This window comes from Eubalaena glacialis, chromosome 3, assembly GCF_028564815.1.
Source record: "Eubalaena glacialis isolate mEubGla1 chromosome 3, mEubGla1.1.hap2.+ XY, whole genome shotgun sequence".
NCBI lineage: Eukaryota > Metazoa > Chordata > Mammalia > Artiodactyla > Balaenidae > Eubalaena > Eubalaena glacialis.
In genome coordinates, this window is record NC_083718.1 from 126,090,945 (window position 1) to 126,108,786 (window position 17,842).

General features: G+C 36.2%; 1 protein-coding gene across 3 annotated transcripts in view; it reads left to right on the plus strand.

The window, feature by feature from the left end:
- Positions 1-17,842, plus strand: part of ADGRL4 (adhesion G protein-coupled receptor L4) — a 125,472-nt gene that overhangs the window by 60,935 nt on the left and 46,695 nt on the right. For 2 of the 3 annotated variants that reach the window (XM_061183969.1, XM_061183970.1), the window contains exons 3-4: positions 7,911-8,063; positions 17,366-17,515. In XM_061183969.1, the coding sequence (XP_061039952.1) occupies positions 7,911-8,063; positions 17,366-17,515 (303 nt within the window). The remainder of the gene's footprint in view (positions 1-7,910; positions 8,064-17,365; positions 17,516-17,842) is intronic. The other variant, XM_061183971.1, reaches the window with a different exon arrangement.

Below are 17,842 nucleotides of genomic sequence, written 5' to 3' on the forward strand. Positions count from 1 at the left end.
GGTGGGTTATGTGTGTATCATACTCATATTCTGGGCTGCACTTGAAGAGTCAGGTGCAGAAGAAATTCCCAGAGGGGAAGAAAGATATAATTCCACGTGTCTCCTTTGATACCCTTCCTTGTCTTGTATAGCGGTTGGTAATGACAGTTCCAGCGTGGAAACAATAACTCCATTACTTTTCTTGACTGACTGAACCCATTCTGGTTTCATTGCAGCTCTCCTTTTTTTCTTTCCCTTCTGCTGACCTTTTTCTCCCCCTTACCTCCATAACTATGTGTTTACCTTCATATTACCCAGAAAAATATAAACCATAGGAAGTCCATAATTGAGGGGGCTCGTAAGGATGATTTTTCTAAGTTCATTAAAGAGTGCTGGATATGAGAAGAGAATTACCAGTGTTACTGAAAACAAATGAGCCCAGGAGGCTGCCTTGCGGAGAAATAGGAAGAAAAGCTTGTGAGTTGCTCCACCTTTGACTTAGAGGGCCTGTTTCACAAGTAATCACACAATAGTTATAGTCATTTTAGTGTTCAAATTTACAGAGCAATACTGGCAATCATGTCCAGAGGGAAAATGTGTGTAAGAGTGATGCTGCTGTTAAAGTTCTCTGGCTTTCAAGTTGTTACGATCAATTTGAGCCCAGCCAATAGTATTTCAAGTGCTCGAAAAAGAAAGGGGAATATTTTCTCTTTTTTAATTATTTTTCCCCATCTGTGGTCAATAGATTGAAAAATGGAATAAAAACTAAAATCTTGTTCAGATTCTGGAATGCCAGTGACCTATAAAGCTAGTAAAATTCTACATTATTATACAGGAAGCAATATAATTATATGCTTTGTTGCCAAAAACATGTCATTACTAGGGTACTCAATATCACTCTTGAATTTGGAGAATTATATACCCACTACTTATGCCTTGTTTAGAAGCACACTTTACAAAATACACCTCACTCTACAATACAAAGATATAACTTGGTCTTTAGAGCCAGGCAGTCTTAAATATAAAAACCACATCCAACAGATTCTCTAAACTAGCATGATGTAATGCATCTGAGCTTTAATTTCCTAATAAATAGAATGGGGATAATATCAATTATTGTGTTATTGTAATGATTAAATAAACTAAAATGAGCCATCTAGCAGAATGCCTGAAAAATGTTTCCTCTCTTCTTTCAGATTATTCGGTATAAATCATGCTGATCTAGTTTTTAATGTAAGCCAATAACTAAATATAAGCCAATAAGTAAATCAGTAACTAACCATCAACCATAGGAACAAGCTGCCCAAAAACATATTGAGAGAAGATATTTCTGGTATATTCATCTGTGTATTATTTTAAAGCTTTGTGTAGTTTTCCAATAGGCTGGACTGAAGCATGTGGAACCCCAAGGAATTTTCTGGTCAACACTGAGACCAAACAGGTTAAGGGGCTTCCTTGGTCCTTTTTCTCTACTCTCACATCCTAATCTCTGGACTTTATCACCCAGTTGGTAGGAAGAGGCAAACTCAAGTAAGTAGAAGCATACAAAGAACAACAACAAAAAAAAAAAAAAGAAGAAAGAAAAGAAAAAGAAAAAACAAGACAGTGTGATAATGCCCAAGGCAAAGTTCATTTAAACTACTGAGATCAAAGCAGGAGGAGTCAGGAGAAAGGGTCCATCTAGAGATAAGGGCAAAGGAAGACAGCAAGCTTGTTCCCTGCACTGGAGCCTAGTAAATGCCAGGCTCTTGCTTCTGACTCACCCTCTGGAAAAGAAGGGAGTCTTGAGCTCCACCTTGTGTTTAAACAAGTTATGGCTTCATGGTTGACTATCCAGCTGTGAATACTCCCATCTGAATGTCCTAAAGGCACCTCAGTCTCTCCATGCCCAAAAGTGAGCTCACTCTCTTAGCCCCAAAGTAAGCTTCTCCTCTGCTTCTCTCTGTCCTCGTGAGTCAATGTACCCAACAAATCCCTCCAAGTCAGAACCTGGGAGTCATCCTCACTTCCTCTCCAACTAACTCATATCCAGTTAGTCTCCAAGCCACACTAATACTTTAAAATCATTTTATTATGAAAAATTTCAAAGTCACAAAACTAAAAATAAGAATATAAAGACCCAGGGACTTCCCTGGCGGTCCAGTGGTTAAGACTTCACCTTCCAGTGCGGGGGGTGTGGGTTCAATCCCTGGTTGGGGAACTAAGACCCCACATGCCGCGCAGAGTGGCCAAAATAAATAAATAAATGTAACTTTGAAAAAAAAAATACAACCTTAAAAAATATATATAGGGCTTCCCTAGTAGCGCAGTGGTTGAGAATCTGCCTGCCAATGCAGGGGACACGGGTTTGAGCCTTGGTCTGGGAAGATCCCACATGCCGCGGAGCAACTAGGCCCGTGAGCCACAACTACTGAGCCTGCGCTTCTGGAGCCTGTGCTCCGCAACAAGAGAGGCCGCAACAGTGAGAGGCCCGCGCACCGCGATGAAGAGTGGCCCCCGCTTGTCGCAACTAGAGAAAGCCCTCGCACAGAAACGAAGACCCAACACAACCAAAAATAAATAAATAAACAAACAAACAAACAAATAAATAAATAAATAAATAAAAAGATCCACATGTTAGTCATTACCCGGATGACACAGTTTTCAGTTCATGTCTAATCTAGTTGAATCCTACCCACTTTCCTTTCTCTCCCCAGATCACTGACTTTTAACATGAAAATATTTCTGATCTAGCCCACCCCCGCTCCTTTCTCCTTGACTCTGTTTTGTTAGTTTTTCATGTCTTACAGTGTTTTAGCAGGTCTACCTGGATCTTAGCTAATTTTCCTTATATTGCAAAAATTGTTTTGAAATTCAAATCCAATCAGATTTCTTCACTACATAAAATCTGATGATGGCCATCCTTTACCCACTGAATTTAGTCTGAAATTCTTAGCAAGTGTTTTCCCGGTTTAGACCATATCTGTCTGCATCGATTCTGGCCCTACAGCCTCTACCTTCATGCCCGGTGTTCCACAATATAGTTCTCCTCTAAAGTATGATGCTTCTGCAGGCTTCAAGCATTTGGGTGAGTTCTTTCCTTTGTCTGAATGGATCATTGGGGCCCCTTTTGTTCGTCTGAATTCTTCTTATACTTCAGTGCCTGGCTCAAGCATCTCTTCCTCTTCTAAACCTTCTGTGCGAATAAGCTTCTCCCTTTTATCCTGAAAACTTGCTGAGGAAACCATCTCTTCTCTGAGTTACCTGTACCGCTAAACACCTCATTTGTTTGTTATACACACCACATCCTAATAATTTGGGTTTTTGTCTGTCTTCTTCAGCAGCCATGGATCCTGTTATGTTACGGGCTGTGTGTATGCCTTTGTTCTTATAGTGCTCAACCTGGGGTGTTAGGCTTGAGCCAGTAAGAATTTTTGCTGAAAGAATGCTGAATATTTCTCCTTATTAACATTTTTTGATAATTTTTAAATAATTTACCTTCTCTTTAATGGTGTTATAATGAATTTTTCAAGTGACATCCTAATCTAAATATTTATTTTATAATCCCTCAAGAAGTATTAAATATAGAGTCACAGAGAGTGGGTAACATAACTGATAAATTGATTTAAACAATGGAAGTAAGAACACAAAAGAAGCAGACATATATTTTCCTATATTGTACCCATTCAAAGAAACTTTCTCCTTGAAACTTAATTATTATGGAGTTAGACACTGGGAAGTTTAAAGCTATTTAAATAATTCAGATTTATATATTACTTCACAAAGATAATTTTTTTGCCTATCTCCACTATCTTGGGGGGAGAGAGGCAGTTACTTTCAGATAAGTGGTATTTCAAGGAACAAGATTGGAGTCAGACCATTTAGGGAATTCGCCTATATTGTATATCCAGTCCAGAAGATTGGGACATAGATAAGAAAATGTTTTTATTTCCAAATTCTTGATAAGGTAGCTAAGAGGTCAAGTGTTCAAAACTACATAGTAGGGAGAAACACAAAAATCAGTGTCAATCTTTGTTTTTTTCTTCCAGTTAATGTATTACCCAAGACTTAAAAATATGTTGGAGTCAAATACCATATTGATACATTAATTTGTTTTTAGAAACACAATCAGGTGATATAAAGTGGCTCATTTTCTTAGACTTGACCAATAACTCAGACATAGTGAATTCTTTTCCTCAGTATTTTTGCATATCATTTTTGCAGCTATAGACCATAGGGATACAATCTTCATCATTCTCTGTATTACCAATAACTGATCTGAGAGCACAATTTCTTTCAAAATTAATATAAACTTCTCCCAGTATGCAGTGAAGGGAGTCAAATTTTGAAATAAAAATTGAAACTTTTATTTTAATAAGAACTCAATTACATGCTCCTATGTTAACTTGCTTTAGAATGTGAACTCGGACAGCAGGGCACAGATCCTGACTTTTTGATTAATTTTTACTTATTTCCCAGTGTAGACATACTCACATTTGGGAACCGGGAAGCTCCATAAATATTTGAGTAACTGAATGATTGAATCAAACCCAAAGTGTGTGAAATATTTTTCTTTAACTTGATTTAGGTTCTTGTGTGTCAATTTGTGAGATACTCTCAGGTAATTTTAATAAACTAGTCTAATTTATTTTGAATGCATACATAGACATATACGTTTGCTTTCTGAGTATATATGTGCATATAGTCATATAGAGTTGCATAATATCTCTGTATACAGAATAGATCAATTAATAATACACACATGTTAATAAAGTATTAACTCTTCAATATTTTATATAATGGCCATTCATAATTTCTCTTACTTGATTATCATATTTTCAGCAATTTTCCTTAACTCCTCCAGCATTTATACACTTTAACTTAGGGGTGACAAATGCCTAACCAAATGCTAAATGTGAAAAACAGTTTTAAATATGCTTTTCAAATTTTAAAAATTTTAAATCCTCTAAGTGAGGTGGGTACTTCCTTATATCATAAGCCACACCACCTTCTATTGTCTGACACTTGGTGGAGTCAAACTTTACGTTACCCTCCTGCCTGGCCTAAACAAGCTTTTTGAGAGCTCCACCTTTGCACTTACATGTCTCCAAGTCGTTGGCCTCTAAGGGGAGCTCAAAACTCTTCTCTTGCTGCTCTACCTTTCTACTCACCCAAGAATAAATCAGGTCACATGCTGGGAATTAGAACTTTCAAAGGGACAAGGGATTGAACCCAAAAGAGGTGCCAGTGGGAGTGTGAAAAGAGACCTGATGCCATAACATGAAAAAATATTAGGTGAGAGGCCTGGCCTAGCTTTGCTCTAGACATTGGAGAAAATGATCTTGCTTCTTGTGGACTGACCAGTTTTCTCATGAACTGGTTTTTCCAAGCAATTGAAACGGTCTTGTGCCAAAAGTAGAGTCTGGGTCCCTGAACCATTGTGGGAGAAGCCACACCATCGACCTGAACACTAACCTTGGTCTCTGACTAGAGCAGCAAATAATCTTTTATTGTGCTGAATCACTACATGTTGGGATATATTTGTAGCAGTTGGCCTATTATAATTAATGTAATAAGTGAAAGTGATAAAACATATAAATATTAAAATAAAATTATGGAATAGAGCTGTATAGGTTGAATATATTGAAAGGATAAGATTTGCAAATCTTACCTGACTGTCCATAGTAATCATTTAAAAAAAAAAAAAGAGAGGAATTCACCTCTAGTTGTCTGTCATATATTAACTTCTACACTTATATCTATAATGTTTGAAAATGATTAAGTGGAAATAAATTTTACATTAGAGATAGAATACAAATAAAGTTTCTATTTTCCTTCTGAAATCTCTACCTCAATATCTTTTCTTCTCTCAAAATAGACCCATAATCCATTAGATACATTCTTATCTTATATATTTGCTTAAAATGATTCTCACAGAGGCAGCAGGATGCAACAGTTAAGAGAACAGGCTTTGGACCAAACTATTTGGCTCTGTAACTAAATGGCTGTTTGACCTTGACAATTTACATTTCCTCTCTATGGCTTCTTGTCCTCATCAGTTAAGAGAATAATAATGGTACCTGCTTCCTAGAACTTATGTAAGGATTAAGTGAATTAGTATTTATATAACATTTAGGAAAATCTCCAACTCTTAGTTATCAATATACATGTTCAGTAAGCTGTGTTTAAATTAAATGTTATACAAATCATCCTTTAAAAATAATTTTTTTTTATTTTAAACCAAATCAAACCAAATTTTTTAAATTTTTAACCAAATCAAACCTTGGTTTGATTAAAATGGAGAATAGAAATTCAAGACATTTTCCAAACTCAACTCGTACCACTATCCCCCTATGATTTCTCCCTGTGTCCCTGATTAGGGTTCCCTCTACCTCCAGAAACATCTCAATCACCCTTAGGCTTGCATGTTTGCCCAAAATTTTGCTTTCCTCTTAGTGGTTTCCTTCTCTTTGTCTAACCAATACTTATCTACCTTAAATTAGCCAGTTTGGGTCTGTTAGTTTCCTAGGGCTGCGCTAAGAAACTAGCACAAACTTGGTGGCTGGAAACAACACAGATTTGTTCTCTCACAGTTCTAGAGGCCAGAAGTCTGAAATCCAGGGGTTGGAAGATCCATGCTCCCTTCGAAGGGTCTAGGAAAGAATCTTTGCTTATGCCTTTCTAGCTTCTAGTGGTTGTTAGCTGTCCTTGGCATTCCTTGCCCTGTAGCTGCATCACTTCAGTTTCTGGCTCTGTCTTCACATCGTCTTCTCCTCTGTGTCTCCATGTCTGAATTTCCTACATAGTATAAGGACACCACTCTTGGGGCCCTGTTAATTTAGAATGACCTCATCTTAACTTGATTATATCTGCAAAGGTCCTATTTCCCAATAAGCTCACACTCACAGACACTGGGGATTTGGACTTGAGTATATCTTTTTGGGAGACACAGTTCAGCCCACAAGAGGATCTAATGTCTCCTCCAGCCCCTCATAATCACTTCTGAGAAACACTTGTTTTCTATTTCATTTATTTGACAGATGATAATATAAATCTGCTTTCTGATTTTTAAAAAGGGTTTATGAACCTATATATATCTTTTCTGATAAATTACAGTATAAGAGTATAAGGGTAAGGACCATGGATCATCATGTAATTTTTTTGTATTTGTGTACCCTTCCATATACAGTACAATACATATGATAATGAATAAATACATTAATGAATAAATGAAGGGATGCAAACCTGGTAACACAAAATTCTTCTGGGGAGTAAGTGACAAAAATAAATGGCACATGATTAGAGTATATCAATGTGTAATCTCTGATTTTTCATTTTTAACTTATGGTAAGCTTTTGACTGATTATAAAGAGTATTATAATTTCACAAATAAGATATTCATTGACATTATAATAATTAAATTATATGTAAAAATTTGAAAAATAATCCAATATAGATTCCATAGCTATGTTTAGTGTTTTTGAAGTAAGAGATTCTATTTTGCTTTGCAACTGCAAAGGTTTCACATTTAAACAAGAATAACCAAGTATGGAATGTGGATTCTTTTTTTTTAAATAATTAATTTATTTATTTATTTATTTGGCTGCGTCAGGTCTTAGTTGCAGCACGCTGGCTCTTCGTTGCAGCATGCAGGCTTCTCTCTAGTTGTGGCACCCTGGCTCTAGAGTGTGTGGGCTTAGTTGCCCCGCGGCATGTGGGAGCTTAGTTCCCCAACCAGGGATCAAACCCACGTCCCCTGCATTGGAAGGCGGATTCTTAACCACTGGACCACCAAGGAAGTACCTGGAATGTGGATTCTTATTATTAACTTTTCTTAGAAATAAACATACATACCTTAAACTATTTAATGGGCAAAATTCCCAAAAACTGATGGAAACTAGGAATTCATCTCCATTATATAAAAATAATGTTTTAAATTGATATGTCCACAGATGATAACGAGTGTGGAAATTTAACGCAGTCCTGTGGTGAAAATGCTAACTGCACGAACACAGAAGGAAGTTACTACTGTATGTGTGCACCTGGTTTCAGATCCAGCAGTAACCAAGACAAGTTTATTACTAATGATGGAACCATCTGCATAGGTAAATTCAACTATCTAACTTAAAATTTGTACCTATCTCTTATTGCTTATACCTCCAGAGATTAAATAATATTCAAACCAAATTCTGTCAGTCCTTGATTGTACCCCGTTGTTAATACTATCAAAAACTTCATTAATTCCCTTAATTCTCCAGTATGGTGTCAGTTACTATGGTATATTTATCCAAGGGTATAAGAAGAAGAGATTTTTTTTTTGAGAATATCAACCAGTTTACCAAAAAAAAAAAAAAAAAAAAATCGTGAAGTTATGAGATCTAGCATTGGTGGCAAACAACAGAATAAATGTTTACACTTTAAAGTAATATATTCACTCCAGAAAATTATCATTGGTATCACCAGATATTGATGCTTATATAAATATCAGCTCTGAGATGGACCCTACATTTTCCTAGAAAGTGTTCAAGAAAGCATTACTTGTGAAAAAATTGTCCTAGTGCTTTTACTGCCGCCTGCCGAAAGTTTGTCGCACTTAAGATCTGCATTCTGTTTTTCTAAACACTAGAGTCCTATTTAGAAAATCATCTCAGATTCACTAAAATGTCTTCTGGAGGGATATTAATTTCAATTCAATCCCTAAGTGAAATATGGTGAGTCTGAAGAGAGTATCTAGATTTTTTTTAATGTCCTTCTGTTGTATTTTGGTCATACACTTGATTTATCAGATCCTATAGTCTGAGAAAAATAATTGCATAGAAATTTCAAAAGATGAACAATTTTCAGAGACAAATTCTCTGGAGCCAAAGACTTTAACTTTGAAAATAAATTATGAATCATCTTAATCATGGTTTCTAAGAAATTGTACAGTTTACCAACAGCTAGTATAATTATGATTGATAATAATCTATAGAATTAACAGATGAACCAAGGCCCTGAGAGTTAATTACATAACCAGGGGTAGATATGAGACTTGAACTCAGGACTGTACATGTAACATGGGCAGGAGTAAGGTGCTGCTTCTACTTTCCGTAGTTAGATAAACGAGAGATGTCTAAATCAATATAGATCACACTAAAGCCTTTGATGAGCTTCTAGTGAGGTTCTCATCAGTGAGCTAAGGAGAAGTCTGGCAATGTTATTATTAACACACATGATAGTCAGGAGATAATGTTCGAAGAGAATTTATCATTGAAATGTCTGTATCAAAGAAATTATCCTGTCTTGTGTACTTATGGTTCACAGCATTTTCTCTGCTACATAAACCAGGTAGATTTTATTCTCATATTATAGCCAAGGGAAGTGAAGAGCTATTCCAGATTCACACATTTAGGATAAAGGGAAGATTAGAATCACAGTCTTGTATCTAGAAAGCCATTGGTATTTCCACAAGAGTCTTAAATGGGTGGCCATTTAAATCTCACATGAATCTGGATCATGCAAATGCAGTGGATCAACTTTGCAAGAGCATAAATGATTTAAAATATGAGAAAATAATGCTATTTCTGTTGAATTATAATTTTGCCTTTATTGTTTGCAGCAAAAATTTTTATTGGATTATAGCATTACAATATATGTGAGAAATTAGAATTTTCCCAGAAAACATAGTACCCCACTCTTTGTTCTTCTCAAACCTAAACTCTTGTCTCTAGTTTTAGAATGTTATATAATGTGTGCCTATTTTATCTTTAGTAGATAAGTTCGAACTATGTAGCTGTATAAGCTTTACTAGAAAAGTTCTAGTTAATGAAGAAATGCAACTTATAACATCTTAATCACTGGAATTTAATACAATTTTAACTGTGCTCTCCATTCCCTCTTGTCTCTGGAAGACATCTGTCTTTTCATCTGATCATGTTTACTTTTAATACGCCTCAGTTCACAAAGGGATATATATTTCTCTCTCTGTATTCCTTAAAAGTAAAGAATTCCTGTTTAGAAAAAAATTAATCACAGATACAGAGAAAACACACACACAAAGATAATTGAAAGCCAACATTTTACGGGGGTGTAATACATGTGTAATGTAAGACTCTTTCTCCCAGTACTCAATTATTATTGAGATACTGTGGAAGGGCCCTACATTTTTGCTAATTCCCCTTTTAGCTATTTTAAGTAATCAGTAAACAATAACTTAGATTAAAACCCAATACCCAATATTGAGTCCTTCAATTTCTACCTGTTTTGTTTGATGGATTATTCAGTGAAAATCCGAATCTGGAAAATCTGGAAAATTGTTATTTCTCACCAGTTTTGTTGTCCTTAAAGATTAAGCTTTTTTCAGAAGCAGAACAGCTATTTCTTTTCCTTTTTTTTTCCCAGTCCTATAGTAATTTTCCTTGTGCACTGTGATAATCCTCAGGGAATTTGAACAGAGAATCATAATTCTGTTTCTTTTTTACATTAGTGTATCACCTTGTAGTATATTGCTTCTGATTTGAAAGTTTAGCTGATCCTTAAATTCGACATGTCTGGTAATTATAGTCATTAAGAACCTCTATAAAAACATAATGAGGAGGAACCAAGATGGCAGAGTAGAAGGACGTGCTCTCACTCCCTCTTGCGAGAACACCAGAATCACAACTAGCTGCCGGACAATCATCTACAGGAAAACACTGGAACTCACCAAAAAAGATACCCCACATCCAAAGACAAAGGAGAAGCCACAATGAGACGGTAGGAGGGGTGCAATCACAGTAAAATCAAATCCCATAACTGCTGGGTGGGTGACTCACAGACTGGCAAACACTTATACCACAGAAGTCCACCCACTGGAGTGAAGGTTCTGAGCTCCACGTCAGACTTCCCAACCTGGGGGTCTGGCAACGGGAGGAGGAATTCGTAGAGAATCAGACTTTGAAGCCTAGTGGGAATTGATTGCAGGACTTCGACAGGACTGGGGGAAACAGAGACTCCACTCTTGGAAGGAACACACAAAGTATTGTGGGCATCGGGACCCAGGGGAAGGAACCCAGGGGAGACTGAACCAGACCTACCTGCTAGTGTTGGAGGGTCTCCTGCAGAGGCGAGGGGTGGCTGTGGCTCACCGTGGGGACAAGGACACTGGCAGCAGAAGTTCTCGGAAGTACTCCTTGGCATGAGCCCTCCCAGAGTCTGTCATTAGCACCACCAAAGAGCCCAGGTAGGCTCCAGTGTTGGGTTGCCTCAGGCCAAACAACCAACAGGGAGGGAACCCAGCCCCACCCGTCAACAGTCAAGTGGATTAAAGTTTTACTGAGCTCTGCCCACCAGAGCAACAGTCAGCTCTACCCACCACCAGTCCCTCCCATCAGGCCTCTTAGATAGCCTCATCCAGCAGAGGGCAGACAGAAGAAACAAGAAGAACTACAATCCTGCGGCCTGTGGAACAAAAACCACATTCACGGAAAGATAGACAAGATGAAAAGGCAGAGGGCTATATACCAGATAAAGGAACAAGATAAAACCCCAGAAAAACAACTAAATGAAGTGGAGATAGGCAACCTTCCAGATAAAGAATTCAGAATAATGATAGTGAAGATGATCCAGGACCTCGGAAAAAGAATGGAGGCAAAGATCGAGACGATGCAAGAAATGTTTAACAAAGACCTAGAAGAATTAAAGAACAAACAAACAGAGATAAACAATACAATAACTGAAATGAAAACTACACTAGAAGGAATCAATAGCAGAATAACTGAGGCAGAAGAACGGGTAAGTGACTTGGAAAACAGAATGGTGGAATTCACTGCTGCAGAACAGAATAAAGAAAAAAGAATGAGAAGAAATGAAGACAGCCTAAGAGACCTCTGGGACAACATTAAACACAACAACATTCACATTATAGGGGTCCCAGAAGGAGAAGAGAGAGAGAAAGGACCAGAGAAAATATTTGAAAATATTTGAAAATATTTGAAGAGATTATAGTCGAAAACTTCCCTAACATGGGAAAGGAAATAGCCACCCAAGTCCAGGAAGCACAGCGAGTCCCATACAGGATAAACACATAGTAATAGATAGACACATAGTAATCAAATTGGCAAAAATTAAAGACAAAGAAAAATTATTGAAAGCAGCAAGGGAAAAATGACAAATAACATACAAGGGAACTCCCATTAGGTTAACAGCTGATTTCTCAGCAGAAACTCTACAAGCCAGAAAGGAGTGGCATGATATACTTAAAGTGATGAAAGGGAAGAACCTACAACCAAGATTACTCTACCGGGCAAGGATCTCATTCAGATTCGATGGAGAAATCAAAAGCTTTACAGACAAGCAAAGGCTAAGAGAATTCAGCACCACCAAACCAGCTCTACAACAAATGCTAAAGGAACTTCTCTAAGTGGGAAACACAACAGAAGAAAAGGACCTACAAAAACAAACCCAAAACAATTAAGAAAACGATCATAGGAACACATATCGATAATTACCTTAAACATGAATGCATTAAATGCTCCAACCAAAAGACACAGGCTTGCTGAATGGTTACAAAAACAAGACCCATATATATGCTGTCTACAAGAGACCCACTTCAGACCTAGGGACACATACAGACTGAAAGTGAGGGGATGGAAAAAGATATTCCATGCAAGTGGAAATCAAAAGAAAGCTGGAGTAGCTATACTCATATCAGATAAAATAAACTTTAAAATAAAGAATGTTACAAGAGACAAAGAAGGACACTACATAATGATCAAGGGATCAATCCAAGAAGAAGATATAACAATTATAAATATATATGCACCCAACATAGGAGCACCTCAATACATAAGGCAACTGCTAACAGCTATAAAAGAGGAAATCGACAGTAACACAATAATAGTGAGGGACTTTAACACCTCACTTACACCAATGGACAGATCATCCAAAATGAAAATAAATAAGGAAACAGAAGCTTTAAATGACACAATAGACCAGATAGATTTAATTGATATTTATAGGACATTCCATCCAAAAACAGCAGATTACACTTTCTTCTCAAGTGCGCACAGAACATTCTCTAGGATAGATCACATCTTGGGTCACAAATCAAGCCTCAGTAAATTTAAGAAAATTGAAATCATATCAAGCATCTTTTCTGACCACAACGCTATGAGATTAGAAATGAATTACAGGGAAAAAAATGTAAAAAACACAAACACATGGAGGCTAAACAATACGTTAGTAAATAACCAAGAGATCACTGAAGAAATCAAAAAGGAAATCAAAAAATACCTTGAGACAAATGACAATGAAAACACGACGATCCAAAACCTATGGGATGCAGCAAAAGCAGTTAGTTCTAAGAGGGAAGTTTATGGCTATACAAGCCTACCTCAAGAAACAAGAAAAATCTCAAGTAAACAATCTAACCTTACACCTAAAGGAACTAGAGAAAGAAGAACACAAAAACCCCAAAGTCAGCAGAAGGAAAGAAATCATAAAGATCAGAGCAGAAATAAATTAAATAGAAACAAAGAAAACAATAGCAAAGATCAATAAAACTAAAAGCTGGTTCTTTGAGAAGATAAACAAAATTGATAAGCCATTAGCCAGACTCATCAAGTAAAAGAGGGAGAGGACTCAAATCAATAAAATCAGAAATGAAAAAGGAGAAGTTACAACAGACACCGCAGAAATACAAAGCATCCTAAGAGACTACTACAAGCAACTCTATGCCAACAAAATGGACAACCTGGAAGAGTGAGATTTAGCATCCTGCCTATTTTTCTTCTCCTTGGAATCAGAGTAAAACAGAACTTCTGATGCCCAGCTCCCAAGAGCCCTTGTTCTAGACTCGCATTTCACAAGTGGGGAAACTGAGGCATCCAATGGTAAAGTGACTCTCCCAAAACCAAATGAGTAGAACCCAAGAACTTCTTCACGTTTTCTGTGTGCTTAAGAGCAGTGTTTACTACTTGTAATTTTTTATGTCCTATTGTCTTAGGTACCCTGATAAGTACAGATTTTTTTTCTGGCTTTGAATAATATTAACATTCAATTTTGTTTTTGCAAATTGCTTCTACTAATTGAGCATTGTATCTTTTCTTTGCAGTCTATGAGTTAAACAACGTTAGAAAATTCAGTTATTGGTGAAAATTATAAGAATCAAAACAATCATATGATCATGTTTTGAAAGAAGATTATGATAAAATCTGCTGGGTTGGCTCATTGTAGACAGGAAAAACAAGCATAACCTTATTAATGAAAAAGTAGCAAATGAATGTTTTGACATGCAAAACAAGGAAATGCGTGTTATGATGTGCTTACATGCAAAATTGAGTTATTAGTGTTGAGTGTTTGGTTGGTAGTGGAAAAAGTGGATCAGTTATTAAATATAGTTTGTCAATTCTAGCCTGACTGAAATAATTATACAGCAGCAATTTAGCTTTCATGAAAATGGGGGAAGGGGTTCTTTTTCTCTTTTACAGCTCTAGGGAGTACCAAAACATGGCAATTTAATGAGACACTCATTATCAATGTGTTTTCTCCAAACCTACGTACTCACAGGGCTCCTGCTATTAAGAAAACACTCAATATGAGTAGAATCACTGGACCTGATTCCCAATTACAATATCAGGTACCTACTATATCTTAGGCACCCCTCCAAACACCTTTACATACATTTCCTTGTTTGTTATGAAAGAGAACTCTTCTGAGTTAAGAGTATTTTTATAATACTACCCAAGGTCACAGAGCTAATGAGTATTAGAATCAAGATTTGAATTAAGGTCTTCTACAGGGCCTTTGCCTGTAGGAAGGAGGATACATAGTGGTTTAATTAGATTCAATTAGGCCCTACAAGAAATTGCAAGAGATGTTAGTATGGATCTCGATGTAAAATGGCAGTCACATTCATTTTGGCTAAGCCAGTTTCATCCCTTTTGGGCATGGGATACTCTTTCAGTGTTTTATGAATCTCTTTATATTACTAGGTAGCAAGGAGGCATAGAGTGATATGCTAAGGATAGTGGAAGCTCTTTGACTACCCTGACACACAGCCAGTTGTGGTGGTCACACACTCTGTACCTGTTACTAGGTTAAACTCAATAAGTCCTACTGCTGAGGCCCAGAGTGAGAAGGATATCAAATTCAGCAAACCTCATGTCTACATTTTAGTAAAAAGTTAGAGAAACAATAATGTAAACAAGGAAAGTATAAACAATTTAGAAAACATGTCTTTGACGGGATGATTAAGGTTTGAAAAACATTACTTTGGTAGGGTGATTAATATTCTTTTAGAATATTTGGAGTCAGAATATAAAAATTTGCATAGTCTTAATCTCAAATGTTTATCTCCCAGGGTATGACCTCATTATTTTTACAGATTAACATTCTGTCACTTGGTGAATTCAGAAGCTGAAATACCCTAGTTGGTCCAAAGCTGACGTGCTGGGATAGCAGACAGCTAAGTGGGTGCTGGGAGGGCTGGAACCAGAGCAGAGACCCCAACATAAGACCTCAGGGTATGGAGGATGCACAGGGGAAAGCTGAAACCGTCAAGAACACCAAGTGTCCAAAGTGCACGAGGGAGGATGCAAATGGAGTTTGTAAAGCTAAGATCGGTATGTTGCTGAGAGATTGGGTTTAGGACAAAGTTCCCAAGAAAAGTTGCACTTTTGAATGATTTTGAAATTGAGAGAAATCAACACTTCATTTTCAGTTAGCCATAGAAGGTATCTGAAAATATGAAGTGGGGGTATTCAAAGAACATAGCTTTCTTTCCCATGAAATATGTTGTTCTATTTATGATACTTCATGGATCTCTTCACACCTTCACTGGGGTATTATCCACATTTGGGTACTGCACAAATGACTTCTTCAGCACCGCTCCAAAAAAGACTAGTCTTTTGCTTTCTCATATTTTTTTCTCACTTCATTGATCTCATGAAAAATAATAATTCTAGTCTGCCCTCCCACCTGACTTCTTTACTTCAGCCCAACCTGGAATGTTTTTGCTAATGATTCTCCAGATCCCAAGAGCCAACCTGCTATCACCTCCTCCTTTATTTCTGTCCTTTTTGTGTGTGGAGTGGCAGTTTATGAACACATATATATAGAAATTCTAGGAAGAGGGTGAGGGTGCTAGGGCAGCATTTGTTTATTTAAAAGTAGAGAACTTGGACTTCTAGGTAGTACAAATCGTGACTATGAAGACTTGGCAGAAGAACAAGGGGTTTTCTACCTCTTTTTCAGGTTGTTAATAGTCTTCCTAAGTCCAGTACCCTCACCTTCTTAGCTAATGGAAATTTCTTCAAGAACTGGCAAGAGACTTACTGTCAGTTCCAGTTTCTGGTGGTGTGAGGTTTAATGGGGTTTTTTTTGTGCCATTATTGCATTTTTAAAATGAGAAATGAGGATCAGCTACATTTCAGATAACTCGCTAGATGACATTTTAATTGGACTTTGATTACTCCCCCTTATTATGGCAAACAGGATTGTACCACTCTATGAGTCTTTAAAAAATCAAATTGTATGTGCAAGATTACAGATTAATGCATTAATCTAACATAGAGAAGCTCTAAGATGTCAGGGCTAGGCTAGGAGCACAAAAATCTTTACATTAGTTTAAGTTAATGATCTGGACTCTTCAGCTCCTTGGAATCATTCCCTATTGGAACTCTGCCTACTGGCAGAGTATTTATTCTATATTTATAACTTTCAGACATATTTCACTATTCATTATAGTATGTAAAATTTTAAATTAAGAATATAAATTATGTGAGTTTATAACTTACCATTTTTATTGTAGCTTTGATATATAGCTACTGAAAATCTAAGACTTAATTCTGTACAGTTTGTTACTTTACCTTTGATGACCATGTATTAAGAATCATAGTAAAATATAACCTGAACAAAAGTAATAAATTCTGGTAAAATTTTAAGGGAGTTGAATCATACATTCTGCTACATCTTAATTTTTAGGTTTACTTATATGGAAAAATGAGGCTTTGGAAAGAAAATGGGCTACTCCTTTTTGCCCTCCAGATTACTCTAAACTGAGTTGTTACAATCAATTTAATTTAATACTAGAAAACAAAGAATTCTAAATGTATTTTTTAAATTAGGTCTTTAATTAGGAATAAATATTACATCATCAATGATTGAAATTACTCTAATGACTTTGTTGATGAATCATGCTATTCAGAAAACAATTCAAGGGTTGGTCTATGAATAACATTTTCAATATATTGTCAAAATGGATTGACCAAATCAAAGTTAAAAATATATATGCAGCTAAGTTTGCTCTGTCATTTTCCAAATGATGGAATTTTTCTTGCTTTCTTGTAAAATTTGATATGAAATCACTAACTGCATGTAGTACTATTATCAACAAGGTAGCAACTATATGAGCACTAAATTAAAATTTTAATTTTTCAAATATCCCCAGATATAGATGAATGCAGTGAATCATTTGCCTGTGGTGATCATGCAATGTGTAAAAATGTGGATGGTGGATATAACTGCTCCTGCAAAGAAGGTTATCATACATCCACAGGAAACTCACAGTTTACACCTAATGATGGCACTTATTGCCAAGGTAAATTATATTATTAAATTTTATGTATTATCAAAGCACTACGTAAAATATGTACTACACGGTTGTGAAGTATCAGAGAGCTACATCTTCCAAGAAATGTGCTGGTAGTCCTTTATCTATAAAATGGAATAAGAAAAGTTAAAGTTTTATTTAATGAAAGATGTAGACCACATGTTTTATGTAATTACCATACCCTGTTTCCTTAGGGTAACTACAATTTTCTATTTTCCATAAAATATTGCATTTTAATGAATAAAAATAAATGAATTTTTATTATGAATAAAGTTTTAAAATAATGAATAATGAAAAAATTTTTAAATAAATGAA